Source organism: Dendropsophus ebraccatus, chromosome 1, assembly GCF_027789765.1.
Source record: "Dendropsophus ebraccatus isolate aDenEbr1 chromosome 1, aDenEbr1.pat, whole genome shotgun sequence".
Classification (NCBI taxonomy): Eukaryota; Metazoa; Chordata; class Amphibia; order Anura; family Hylidae; genus Dendropsophus; species Dendropsophus ebraccatus.
In genome coordinates, this window is record NC_091454.1 from 197287780 (window position 1) to 197300985 (window position 13206).

The window sequence follows — 13206 nt, forward strand, 5'->3', positions numbered from 1 at the left end:
AGTCCGCTAGTGAGTGAATAAAGCAGCATTTCTGCAAGTCAGTCACTTATGGTGGCCATCAATAACTGATAGCCGAATGGTCGTTCAGCAATCAGTTATCTCTCCTGTCCGTCCCCATCCTCCCCATACACAGGAACGTGTTATTTATGGGGAGGTTTAAGTCACCATCTCCACTGACGTCATCTAGCGGTGGATGGCCCCCATGTTCCATTGGCCAAACCTGCTGTGAGCGTCGGGTACAGCCAACAAAAGTATAAGGCGTAATGGGACCATTAAAAGACAATGGACGTCTACTCTTGTTATCAGTGGGAGTTCTAGAAGCCAGACTTCCATCAGTCAGATACTTTTTACCTATCCTTTGGTTGATAACCCCTTTAAGAAAACATCCAGATGCCCATAGTATATTATACAGTACTGCACTATAGCAGGTGCAGAGGTACATACAGCCCCTTTGCCACATAAGACGCCAGTATTATAATGGAACATGATAGGTAAAGGGCTTGTTACACATTTTGTATTGGGGACCAAAAATTTCAAGTTACGCTTCTGAAAGGAAAACTCAGTAAGAACGGTCTTGTAGCTCATCCTGCAAACAGATCACCCAGCACAGAAGACTATCATCAGAGCATCAGAGACCTATAGTAAAACCTACCAACTGGACCCATATTGGAATAGGATTTTTTACCTTATGACCTTTATAGCAAGGCTCTAAAAATGCCCAATGCTTCTATTTCGCATCTAACTGGAAAATGGGACCATGTATAATACTAAGTATAGGCCCTCCGACTGGTGCCTCTGGAGTAAAGAGGTGCATGAAACATGACATATGAAGAGAGGTAAAGATATGGCAAATACCTTTATCCCGTCCACCAGGTTATGAATTACTGTGGTTTGAGGCTCCTATAGAGGAAGAAAGAATGAGAGATGGGAAGGAGGAGAGAACTAGAATAGGGAGGAGGGGTAGGTTGTAGGGTACTTTGGGGATAGAAGGAGAGGGGCAGCTAAGGCTGGGTTTACATGGGGAGGGGATCACAATGATAGCCGGCATGTACATATATCTGAATGGGCAAAATGTGAGATCCTGTGATAGTTTGACCTGCCATAAGATTACTCTTATGTGTATACTATTAGGCTTTGATCACATACTGTCAAAATAATAATGGACGTTTTTATTGGACGGCCGTCATTTAACAACAAATAAGGCCGTTATTCGTGTAATAGTGGCTATTGTTTTAAAATAATGGTTGTTTGCTGTTAAATTACGACCGTCCAATAAAAACTGCTGTCATTTCAATGGTGTGAACATAGCCATACCATGTATGATATTACTGGCCATTCTAGGCTTGTGAACAGCAAGGTTTGAGATACCCATCTAAGAAGGACTTGTGTTTTATGAATATTACAATGGCAGGGTTTCCTATTTCTTCAACATTATCACAGCCAACAGTTGAATATGTAAGAGGGCACCTGACTCTTCACTAATATGGGGAAAATATGCGTTGGGTATGTTGTGCCCAGAAGTATATCCCTATTAGGCTATGTTCAAACACCATCTTTTTTTGGCCTTTTTGACAGACGTCTTTTAGGACCTTCATTATTTTGAGGCTAAATAATGGCCATTATTTCATAACAACGGCCATAATTTTAAAACAATTATGGCCGTTATTTGGACTCAAAAAGAAACAGTGTGTGAAGATAGCCTTAGGGTGTTTTCCTGGTGCACTAGAATGTTCAACTAAGGGGGCATTCACACGTTCCATGCATGGTTTGTAAATATGGATGATGTGCTACGGAACAGAGTATGGAGATCCTGGCATCATTGTATTTACGGACCTTGCACGGACATGGGAAGGCAGTGCATGTGTTTAGAGAAGAGAGGGAATGAGTGTCCAGATGAATCGCATATGATCTGAACCAAATACACACCATGTAAACCCAGTCCAAGCCAGAGGGACACTGGAGAGGACTGGAAAGAAATGGAAGGAAGAGGGGTAGGAGGACTGATAAAATGGAGGAGTGGAAAGACAGGCAAAGACTACGGGACAGATTACAGACCACTATCTACCCCACAGAGAGATAACAGACTAATCTAAACCACAGACAGATGACAGACTTCCCAATCCAGAGACAGATCACAAACTTTTCTGAGCCACAGACAGATTGAAAACAGAAGTCCAAGACCCCACAGAGACACCTCCCTGATACAGACCACAGACGTCTCTGGACCACAGACACAAAACAAACTTTCCCAAGGAAGTGACAGCAATAAGGTTTCTCTGCACATAAAGAAGGACCAGACTCTACATTGTGCCCCATATCTACAGCCCCCCAGTCTTATTCCCCACAAGATCACAGATACACAGAAGTGATGTTCCACCCTTTCCCTGTGTTCATACCAGGGCAGCTGGAGGAATGGGGCCCTTCGGACTGGTCACTCCAGCACTGTTCTTGGTACTGTTTGTCTGGGGCTTAAAAGAGAAAAAGACATAGAGAGAGTTATATTGTACAAGAATGTTTTTTAATGTGTTCTATCAGGTACCATCTTATACCTGTAGTATGTATAATACCCTATACTGTCCAATGTCTCTGCCATATAACTTTGCAATGTTCACTGTACCTTTGATGTTTAGCGACTGTACATTTGTTCTTTAGAAATAAAGTACATTTGCTCTTTAGTTCCCTAAACAATAGCAGTAACTTGCTCCTCGTTCCCCACTCGCGGTCGGTGCTATTACACAAATCGGCAGCGAGCAGGGGGCGCCAAGATAGAAAATAGCAGCGGTCTGCTGCCAACGCTCCTATTCCACGGAGCATCGGCAGCAGATTATTGCTATCTTAGTCGTATGTCTTTCAACACGTTGAAAGACAACGACGGCTGACGATCAGCCGACATGTCTTCTATTGCACAAGACGATTATCGGACGAATACGCTCGATAATTTTGTGTAATAGGGCCTTAACTTTTACCATTGTATGGACTGTCCAGGAGTTTGGTAACCCAGCCAAACACTAAACTCTCTGGTGGTTTGGTGTAGAGCCTATTGGTTTGGTGGCCTCCGCAATCACATACCATACATGGAAGACTGCGGAAGTCTGTAATTGGCCAAACAAAAAAAGTAAACCTTTTCTTTTTCTATTTTACTCCAGTTCTAGCCCTTTAATAATAATAAAACACTATATAAGATCCTACCACTACTGTGAAGGGAATTGTATTATGTAACATGGATTCTCCTAATTCTCATTACTGCAACTATTTCTGTGCATTAATGTCATATTACTGAAAAACCACATGAATGGCACTTGAGTCATAATGAAGATCATAGAAGAGACTCTTAGCAAGACAAACATCGTGTTATACCTGTGATCTTTAGCCTCATATATAACCATGAATTTACTATTTGCAAATGTTGCAAAAGAAAAAAATAGAATGCAAACAGCTTTCTGTAATGCAGCTTTCTACACAGTAGTGAGGGTAATGGAACCATTGGGGAAAGAATTGACATGTCAATTCCTTGGGTGGACGGCGGAATCTGCTGGCAAATATTATTGAGTCTATGGAACAGGCAGAACTTCAAGTGGAGGCCCTGGCAGAATCCACTTGAAGTCTCTGCGGAAATTTGATAGTGTGCATGTACGACTGTAAGAAATTTGATAGTGTGCATGTAAGGCTGTAAGACTAGAAGTTGGTGGATGGTTGTGACTACGGTAAACCTCTGTTGTTCAGTGTCTCCACCCGATTTCAGTCATTGTGTGCAGTGTGTGGAGGAGAAGATTGAGACTTGTAATCCTGGCCATTGGGGAGTAGTTGTTCTATTTGGGTATGTTCACACTGAGAAATAGGTGAGGAATAGGCTTGAAAATTCGTCTTCAAAGCCCCAATGACTTCTATGGGATTTCTGTAGCGGAATACGTCCAAAGAATTAACATGTCAATTCTTTGGGCAGAAAGCGGATCACGACAGAACATTCTGCGCATAAATTTCACTGTGTGAACAACAGAATGGAAATCCCATTGAACACAATGGGTTATTGCTCTGTACATATTTTACAGGCGGAAGTTCAAGTGGAATACGTGTAAAATTAGGCACGGCTTCAGCTTGAAATTCCTTGCCTGTTCCTCAGTGTGAACATACCCTTACCCTCACTACTGTGTAAAAAGCCACAGTTGTTCACTCTCCTTTTTTTCTTAAGTCACATTACTACTGGTGGAAGGCTCTCATAAGCTGGGGGGGATTGTAGCGAACCTGGCAAAAAAAAACTACTTGGGTGTGCATTAGAGATGAACACAACTCGAACATGATCATTTGCCATTTGAATACCAGAGGCTGAAGAACTTAAATAAAGCCCTAGGGAGTCCAGAAAAATATAGATAAGCTGTATCCATGGTTTCCCAGTCTCCCTAGGGCTGCATCCAACTTCTGCAGCCACCGGTATTCAAATGGCGAATAATCAGACTCAAGCATGCTCCAGTTGTGCTCATGCCTAGTGTGGATCCTTTATAAGAGGTGATTATTCACTACTCATACATCTATTTTTCTCTATTCAGGGAAGAGAACAGTAATCTTAGTTATTTACAAATGTTGACACTGTGGGCTATGAGCCTGGACTATTGATTCCTCAAATGAAGTACATTTAGCTTTAGCTAAGGGAAACCTGTCATCACTTTCATGCTGGCCAAACCACAGGTTATCTGGGCAAATTACCCCCACACTCCCCTCCACCCCTTCTCCCTCCCACCTGCCCCAACCTACTCTTTACAGCAGTAGAGGAATACTTTAGGGCCCTTTTAGACAGCCAATATTTTGGGCTAGCGATGGCCAGCCTGTCAGCCCTCTCTTTCTGTCTTTGCTGTTACATGCACAGACATCGAGCGGGGAGGAGCAAGAGAGCTGTGGGAGGGGCTGCCTGGATGGTCTTTAGAAGAGAAGAGAGCGGCGGTCTACTGCTACCGCTCCTGTTACATGAAGCCATGGCCAGCAGACCGTCGCTATCGTTATCGGGTTTTTTAAAAAAAAATAAAAATTAAGACAACGATCAGCTGGCATTGTAAATGTCGGCTGATTGTTGCTTTTTAACAGGAGCTATTACACTAAATTATTATCGGACAGAAAGGCCTGTAATTGACCAAATAAAGCAAATTATCATTTGGTTTAGTAGGGCCCTTACTGTTGTGTCAGCTTTCTTTGGAATTTTACAAGGGCCAAGATGGAATCAGTAGTGATCTTCATAGACATGAGAATGAGTTCTGAATCAAGAGAGGTAAGAAAGAGCTAATAACTTTGATGTCAACTAGAGATGAACGAACTTACAGTATAAACAAAGCTGGGCAGTCAGCTTATCAGCCCGCTGCCTTTGAAGTCTGTGCCGCTCCTTTTGGGGTGCCTGGAAAAGCTGGATTCAGTCCTGGGAAACTTTTCCCAGTTTCTCAGGACCGGATCAAGGTTTTCTGGCCATCCGGAGCGGAGTGGCAGCAGGCTGTTAAGCCAACTACCAAGCTGACAAAACGCTTTGCTTCGTTTATACTGTAAATTCGTTCATCTCTAATGTCAACTCATCTTTCTTCAGTACAAAATGATCAGGCATATTAATATCCAATTACCTGATCTTTCTCTAATCTAATGTGTATGGCCAGCTTTATACACATTCGGCAACAAAATAGGCCTGTCATTCTATCATTATTCATAGGCATTGTTCACATTGGAGGTTCTTTACAGATCCCATCAAATTTGATGGTAAGAATAGCGCAGCACGTCATGTCACAATGACAATGAAACCCAATGGACTAATGGCGTCTATTAAGTTACATTGGTTTTCACCATGAGGCAAATGTGTCATTTTCAGTTTTCTTCACCTAAGACATTACAGTAAATCCGATATTACAATGCAGATGTGACATTGAGCTTTGGAAACAATATACACTCAAATGGCTTGTTAGGCCACTGTATATCAGAATTTATATAGAATTACTACACAGTAGATGTAATACACAGTGGATTACCTTTCCAACATCCGTCTTCTTGTTCAGCAAACTCTTAGCTGCTGCAATGGGTCCAAAAGAGACAAAGAGAGTGTGGTCAGCAACTAGCAAGTTATATGTCTCAATATACAGCCAGATAATATATACGCTTTATCCAGGAGGGAAGTGAACGGGGTTATAGATGTGGATATGAAGAATTGGCAATGTTGCTGTCACTAAACACTGGGTTATCAGAAGTCAAGAGTGAGGACCTGTTGAGTGGGGCGAGCAAGCGCCAGTCTGCTAGATCGCTGCTCGCTTACAGAGCCTATAACACGGCTCAATGATCTTTATTACATTGATTCGATAGATAAATGCTACTAAGGGCCCTTTTACACAGAAAGATTATCTGACAAAGATTTGAAGCCAAAACCAGGAATGGATTTGAAAAGAGGAGAAATCTCAGGCTTTCCTTTATTACCTGCTCTCTGTTTATAGTCCATTCCTGGCTTTGGCTTCAAATCTGTGGCAGATAATCTGTCAGATAATCTTTCCGTGTAAAAGGGCCCTAATAGAATTCTCTAAATGAGATTGTAGAATGTAATGGTTGATTGGTAGTAACCTTGCTGTGTTGGCTTTTCTCCTATGCAGTTCATTTCTCTTCTTGAGGCTGAAACTACAATACCTGAATGAGTGGGATTCCTGCCCCTCATCAATACAGACCTTTGATACAGTTCTGAGTGGTGTTTGGCCTTACTTTGGCTGTATACAGAGTCTTAGCACGGATATGCATCTATCCATGCTGTCAGTTTCCAGATCACACAAGCAGTGCATACATGCCATCAGAGCTGCTGTGTGATCTGGCATCCCATCGCTGTATCTTGGGCTGAAGATACAGTGGCTGCCATAGAGCAGAACCGGAGCTAAAAGTGCCAGCACAGAAGTTATATATGCACTGCTTGTGTGATCCGGAAAATGACAGCAATTTCCATTGCCGCAAACAATACAAGAATTGTTCATGCGGCCTGCAAACTGCTTCATATCGGGCTGTGTAAAATGACCCTTTGGTCCCATTTTTATTACATTTTTGCTGTTTGCTGCCATATTCAAACATGTACTTTGGCCACTTTGCAGCTTCAATAGACATTGTAGCTTTAATAGACCAAACATAGTGAATGGAGAATATCTTTGGTCTGTTTTACACCAGTTTACATTTCATTCTTTTGGATAGAAAAGCGGTGGTCTGTGTTTTTCTATCCCTCGAATAAGACAAGATCAAAGATAGTCACAAAGCTGATCAAAGCAGATCAAACACAGACAGAAGTAGACTACATTTGATTTATCGAACCCATGGCTACATTGCGGGCATGCTACAGTATATGTCACTGTTTGACCCAGGTATGAGCCTTAGATGTTATACTTTGCTGCTTTTCTATTAACTATGAGTAATTTCATGTAGCTTTCTTCATATCCAGAGCTGAATTTAGAATTCTGCAGGTTGCCCTGGGGAAGAGCACTTTATCTCGTGTCATGTGACCTAATAGCTTAGCTTTAAATGTGTACCCATCTTTTGTGTTTACACAATGTACTGTTCTACAAGAAGAAACCAGCGAGATTCTAAATTTAGCTTTGGACACGGAGATGAATACATTACTTGAAGGCCAGGTCCTATTTTCCAACAGTGAGCTAAAGGAAAAACATGACAGAAGAGGTAAATAGTAAGGGTCTGGCCTCTATCTAGAATGAAGGGGCTGCGTTTGCATTGGAGCCCAAGAGCTATTAGATTTGCTTCATTAAAAAGGAAAAAATCTTATGACTTCCCTCACTATTATAGGAAAACAGGATTTACTTCCAATGTAGCAGAGCGAGTTCACACTCTGGTGGGGAGGAAGAAGCTGATTTTGTAAGGGGTTAATTTCCTTGACTAGGCTATAGCTGCGTGTAAAGGGTTAATCTGCTAGATTAGGACACCTGCTAGGGGGGAAACAGCTGCTTGTAAAGGATTATTCTGAGTCTCACACAGCTACCCTGCAGCAGGCACAGCACTCTGAGGAGACTGACCACACTGCAGGGAAAGTTTACCTTGGACTTTTCATTTTATTCATAGACTATAGGGGAGATTTATCAAACATGGTGTACAGTGAAACTGTCTCAGTTGCCCCTAGCAACCAATCAGATTCCACCTTTCATTTTCCAAAGAGTCTGTGAGGAATGAAAAGTGGAATCTGATTGGTTGCTAGGGGCAACTGTGCCAGTTTCACTTTATACCATGTTTGATAGATCCCCCCCTATATGACTATATTCTGGATAGGCCACTTGTTTGCCAGAGCTGAAGAACAAAATCAGACATCTCTGTACATTATGTATGGAGATTGTGTTGTTGCAGCTCAGCTCCTGTTTACTTAAATAGGAAAAAAGCTGCAGTAGTCCAGCAGAGCCACTAGTATGGAGTTGTCCTCTTTCAGCTTTGGATATGTGGGTGATACAGCTCTGGCAAACAGTTGGGTGTGGGGCCCCCACCAGTCAGATTTGTTGGCCTATCCTCAAACACAGACCATCAATAAAAAAAAAAAGTGGATGGAGTGGAGGATAAATATTGAACCAGTTTGTATATGTTATACACATACTGTTATCATGGGCCTATGGACTGTATCACGGAAAATGTTAGTACCTTTGTTGATGTGACCTCTTGATGTGCCTAGTTTTATAACGCTAATAGGTCGAGATGAGGTTTTCTGTGTTTAGACCATTAGACTGCCTAGGAGAGGCACACCCTGCTTTTAGGTTACTGCCCCTTACAGTGGGCACTCTGACGTGGTATAGCAGAATATAGTGCAGGCCACTAACATATTGTAAAATGAGAACCAAAGTACTAGAACTTACCTTGCAAGAAATAGAAAAGGAACGGAAGAATACACAGGAGAAAGACAGAGGCAGGGATGAGAGCAGAGAGAACGTAAGAGAGAGGGATAAAGTAGGACACCAGAAATAGGACAGTGAAACAAGGGGGGGGGGAAAGAAAGAGAAAAAGAGAAATTGTGAAACAGTGAGAAAAAGACAGGGGGAGGAGGAAAAGATACACAGACGTAATATTACACAGGGTGGGCACTTTTATATGGCAACTTTGTGCAAATATCGGGCATCGGCAGGCTGGCAAGACAGGACATCCAACACATGCCCAGCCACTGAGACACCGTCCAAACCACAACACTCACATCCACTGCCCCTCAGTTATAGATAAGTGGAAACTCCATGTTCCCGATGGTGTATACAGCAACACTTGTGGCCCCAGTCTACACACGTACTTACACAAGAACTGAATGCAGATACCAGATCTGCACCGTACACTGATTTACATAGATCTTGTTAGTAAAAAACAGGGGGACAAGACCAGGGGGAGAGACTTATTGGTTAATACAAATGTATACGGGACTTTGATGCTACACATATGTAACTATGACAGTTCTGTCTAGTAGGTGTCCTAGGCTTTTATACTTAGGTTCAGCTCTTATGTCACACTATGCCAGGGAAAGCCATGGCATTACCCCTTTTAACCATCATAATACCTGAACAGCCTAAATCAATCAAAGTAAGTGCAAATGCTTGTTAAAGGGAATCTGTGAGCACCTGGGCCCTACCTGAGGTGCTGACAGTGTGCTGTAGTTGGCAGGCCCCTGGTGAGAATGTTATCATTTGGTAATTTGTCCATGGAGTAAATTGTTCACAATCTCAGGTCTCCTACTGTAGTAAAGAGTCAAAGAGGAGTTTTGGCTCATGGTTTGTGCCGTACTCCTCCTACACTCCTTTCTTCTCCCTCTTCTTCATTAATAATCAATGCTACCCAGCCTCCTGCTCACTCATACTGTTGACCAGTGTCTCTGAGTGTTAATGTCAGACATTAACTGCCTACAGAGGACTGATCTGCAATCAGATATAGTTGAATCTCTTCATATATTTGTGGTGGACCTGTGGTCTAGGGGTAAATCACCTGTCAGGACACCAACAACACCTTTTTCCTTTGTTCTCTTCCTCTGATGGAAATTTAATATAGGTTTTTTTTCTCTCATAATTGTATATATAAAAAAAGAAGTTTAAAATTATTTTGGACCTAATTTAAAAATTATACAGTAATGATAAAATAGAAAAAAAATATATATTTAATTTCCATTAGGGGAGTCGAACCAAGAAAACTGGTCTATGGACAGGTGATTTACCCCAAGACCACAGCTAGGTGCTGTGATTGCAGATCTAGTCCACTGTAGGCAGTTTATGACTGAAACACTTGTGGAGTAGGAAGATGTGGTGAAGCGTGCAAGTATCTGGCACAAACACTAAGTCACAACTCCTCTTTAACTCTTTATTTAAGTAGGAGACCTGAGATTGCGCATAATCCACTCCACGGACAAATTACCAAAAGGTAACATGCTTACTAGGGGACTGCCAGCTACAACAAACTGTCATCCATCACCTCGGGTAGGGCCTGGGTGCTAACAGATTCCCTGTAACATTTGCCTATAGAGGGGTATCAAGTGGGAGAGGCCCTCTATATGATATCCACATTAGGGTATGTATTGATGGACAGGTTTCACTACACAGTATCTCACCCCCATGTCATATTTGTCAAATAAGCTGAGATATGGGGAATTGTTTGATGGAGTTCTCATAAAACTGAACCAAACAAAAACTCACCTTAATCAAACCAAGATAAAACTCTATTGGGACACCTTAGGGCTGGTGACTTAAGATGAAAGAATCTCGAACACGCTCGGGTCCATCCGAACCCGAGTATGCGCCATTTGATTAGTGTTAACTGAAGAAGTTGGATGCAGCCCTAGGAAGTCCTGAAAAGCATGGATACAGCTGATGACCTATGACTGTATCCATGTTTTCCTGGAAGCCTTATGACTACATCCAACTTTATCAGCCACCTGTAATCAAATGGCGAGTATTCAGGTAGGTGTGGACGAACTTAAGCGCGCTAGAGCTTTACTCATCTCTACTGGTGACAAATATGTCTTGGGACTCTATGGAGTCCATTGGCATATATTTGGAGTGTGAAGAACAAAGAGTGAAAGGTTTAAAACTATTTATACTTCACACTGATCTGCTCTAATATGAGAATAAATCCATATAGTGCAAAACTGGAGTATATTGCGTGGCTAATACCCTGCTTAGTGTGCACCGTGACACTCATATACAACATATACACACATGGACAGTACATTTATACACAAGACTGTTAAAGAGCACAGTGAGCTTGTTATATCATGAGTGCCATGTACGCTGCCACACTGCGGCTGTAAGTACCTTTTCAGCACATGCCATGCACATGACATGCCCAAGCATACAGCATGCACCAAGGTACATGTACATACACACTACATGCAGCATCTCCAGGGGGACACCCAGATAGGAGCCCATATACACTGCCTACATAACCTGAACAAGACATAAACAGACACTAGAACATATTGGGGGAGAGCTGTATACAAACTCGGGGATTGCTATAGGTCTGCTATTCTCCATATACCGTGCATTTCCATTCATACAATCATGGCTGAAGATTTACAACCGGGTTCTGAAACTGGGGATTGCAAACTTTTGTAACTTTAGCTCACTGGTCACTTTAATACATAGGAAGAAAGAGGTGTAAAGGCCGATACTCTGTTACTCTCAATTGTCCCCACTAACCCCTGGTCCCTAAAGGGGTATCCTCCGTCTAGGTCTCTCTGTAATGACCCACGCAAGCAGGCAGCTAGGAAAAAGCAGCCACATGCAGTCACTTCTCATAGGGAAAGGAAGGGGCAGGTGTGGAGGGGAAGGGCATGTGCCGTAGGACACTACTACCTTGTTCCACCAACCCCAGGGCTGTACTAGTGGCAGCGGTGGTGATTGTGGCAGGAGCTGTGGTCTGTCTGCCCACTGTGAGGATGACAGAGATCAGAGAAAAAAAGGACGGGCAAGTTTTCGGAGAATGTAGAATAAAGAGAAGCATAGTAACAGGTTACGGGAGGAGGAAGGTGGTCAACAAACAATAGGGAAAAAGTCAGACACCACAAGAAGGGATGAGGCAGGAAGGATGATAGAGGAGGATGAAGGGCACGGCGGATGAGTGGAGACACCCAGGGGAAGAGTGATCCAACCACCAAGGAGAGGCGATGTGTGTGGGTATGTGGAGATGGGGGATAGTGGGGAGAGGGAGGAAGAGGAGAGATGGAGGAAGTAGAATAAGGCAGAATCAAAAATAAAGAGAGCATAGAGAGATCAGGACATTATCGCCAGTGCATGTAACATTCAGAGAGGGAGAAGGACACAAGGCTTACTATGCATCAAAAGGTTAGTGTAAGACTGTCTATAGATACAACTGGTACAGAATGTGCTGTGCAGGGTATAACACTAGGTTAGGCAAATATATCAGAATGGACTGTGCAGTGTATAGCACTGGTTATATCAGTAAAGGTTCTGCAGTGTATAGCACTGGTTATATCAGAATGGACTTTACAGTGTATAGTATCGGTAGTAAGACCACGGCACTCTTGAATCATGCAAATTTGAACATTTATTGTACAGTGGAAAATACAAGCTTTTACTCTAACCGTTGTAGTGAGTACATAAGAACAAGAGACTATGTGAGCAACGTTTTGGTCCGAAAGGACCTTCCTCAGGCCATGTGGTCTCTGACATGCCTGTCAGAGACCACATGGCCTGAGGAAGGTCCTGGCTGGACCGAAACGTTGTTCACATGGTCTGTTGTTCTTATGTACTCACTACAATGGGTGGAGTAAAAGCTTGTATTTATTCACTGTACAATAAATGTTCACATTTGCACGATTCAAGAGTGCCGCAGCCTTACTACCGATACTATATCTTGGTTGAAGAACCTCTTGACTACAGAGCACCTACCCCAGTGGGAAGAGGTGTGCAGCACTGATGTACAGTCCACAGTGTATAGCACTGTCTATATCAGAATGAGCTCTGCAGTGTATAGCGCTGGTTATATCAGTATAGGCTCTGTAGTTTATAGCTCTGGTTATATCAGTATAGGCTCTGCAGTGTATAGCGCTGGTTATATGAGAATGGGATCTGCAGTGTATAGCACTGGTTATATCAGTATAGGCTCTAGTGTATAGCTCTGGTTATACCAGTATAGGCTCTGCAGTGTATAGCACTGGATATATCAGTATAGGCTCTGCAGTGTATAGCACGGGTTATATGAAAATGGGATCTGCAGTGTATAGCACTGGTTATATGA

The 13206-nt window shown here is 42.6% G+C and overlaps 1 protein-coding gene and 1 long non-coding RNA gene across 10 annotated transcripts in view; one reads left to right on the plus strand and one right to left on the minus strand.

The window, feature by feature from the left end:
• CAMK2B (calcium/calmodulin dependent protein kinase II beta) overlaps positions 1-13206 on the minus strand; it is a 120445-nt gene that overhangs the window by 13133 nt on the left and 94106 nt on the right. For 5 of the 9 annotated variants that reach the window (XM_069944021.1, XM_069944008.1, XM_069943997.1 and 2 more), the window contains exons 13-15: positions 5997-6037; positions 2397-2468; positions 856-900 (exon numbers count right to left, since the gene is read on the minus strand). In XM_069944021.1, the coding sequence (XP_069800122.1) occupies positions 856-900; positions 2397-2468; positions 5997-6037 (158 nt within the window). The remainder of the gene's footprint in view (positions 1-855; positions 901-2396; positions 2469-5996; positions 6038-13206) is intronic. The other 4 variants (XM_069944031.1, XM_069944012.1, XM_069944006.1 and 1 more) reach the window with 1 other exon arrangement.
• LOC138766460 (uncharacterized) overlaps positions 1-13206 on the plus strand; it is a 109875-nt gene that overhangs the window by 1127 nt on the left and 95542 nt on the right. The window lies entirely within an intron of this gene.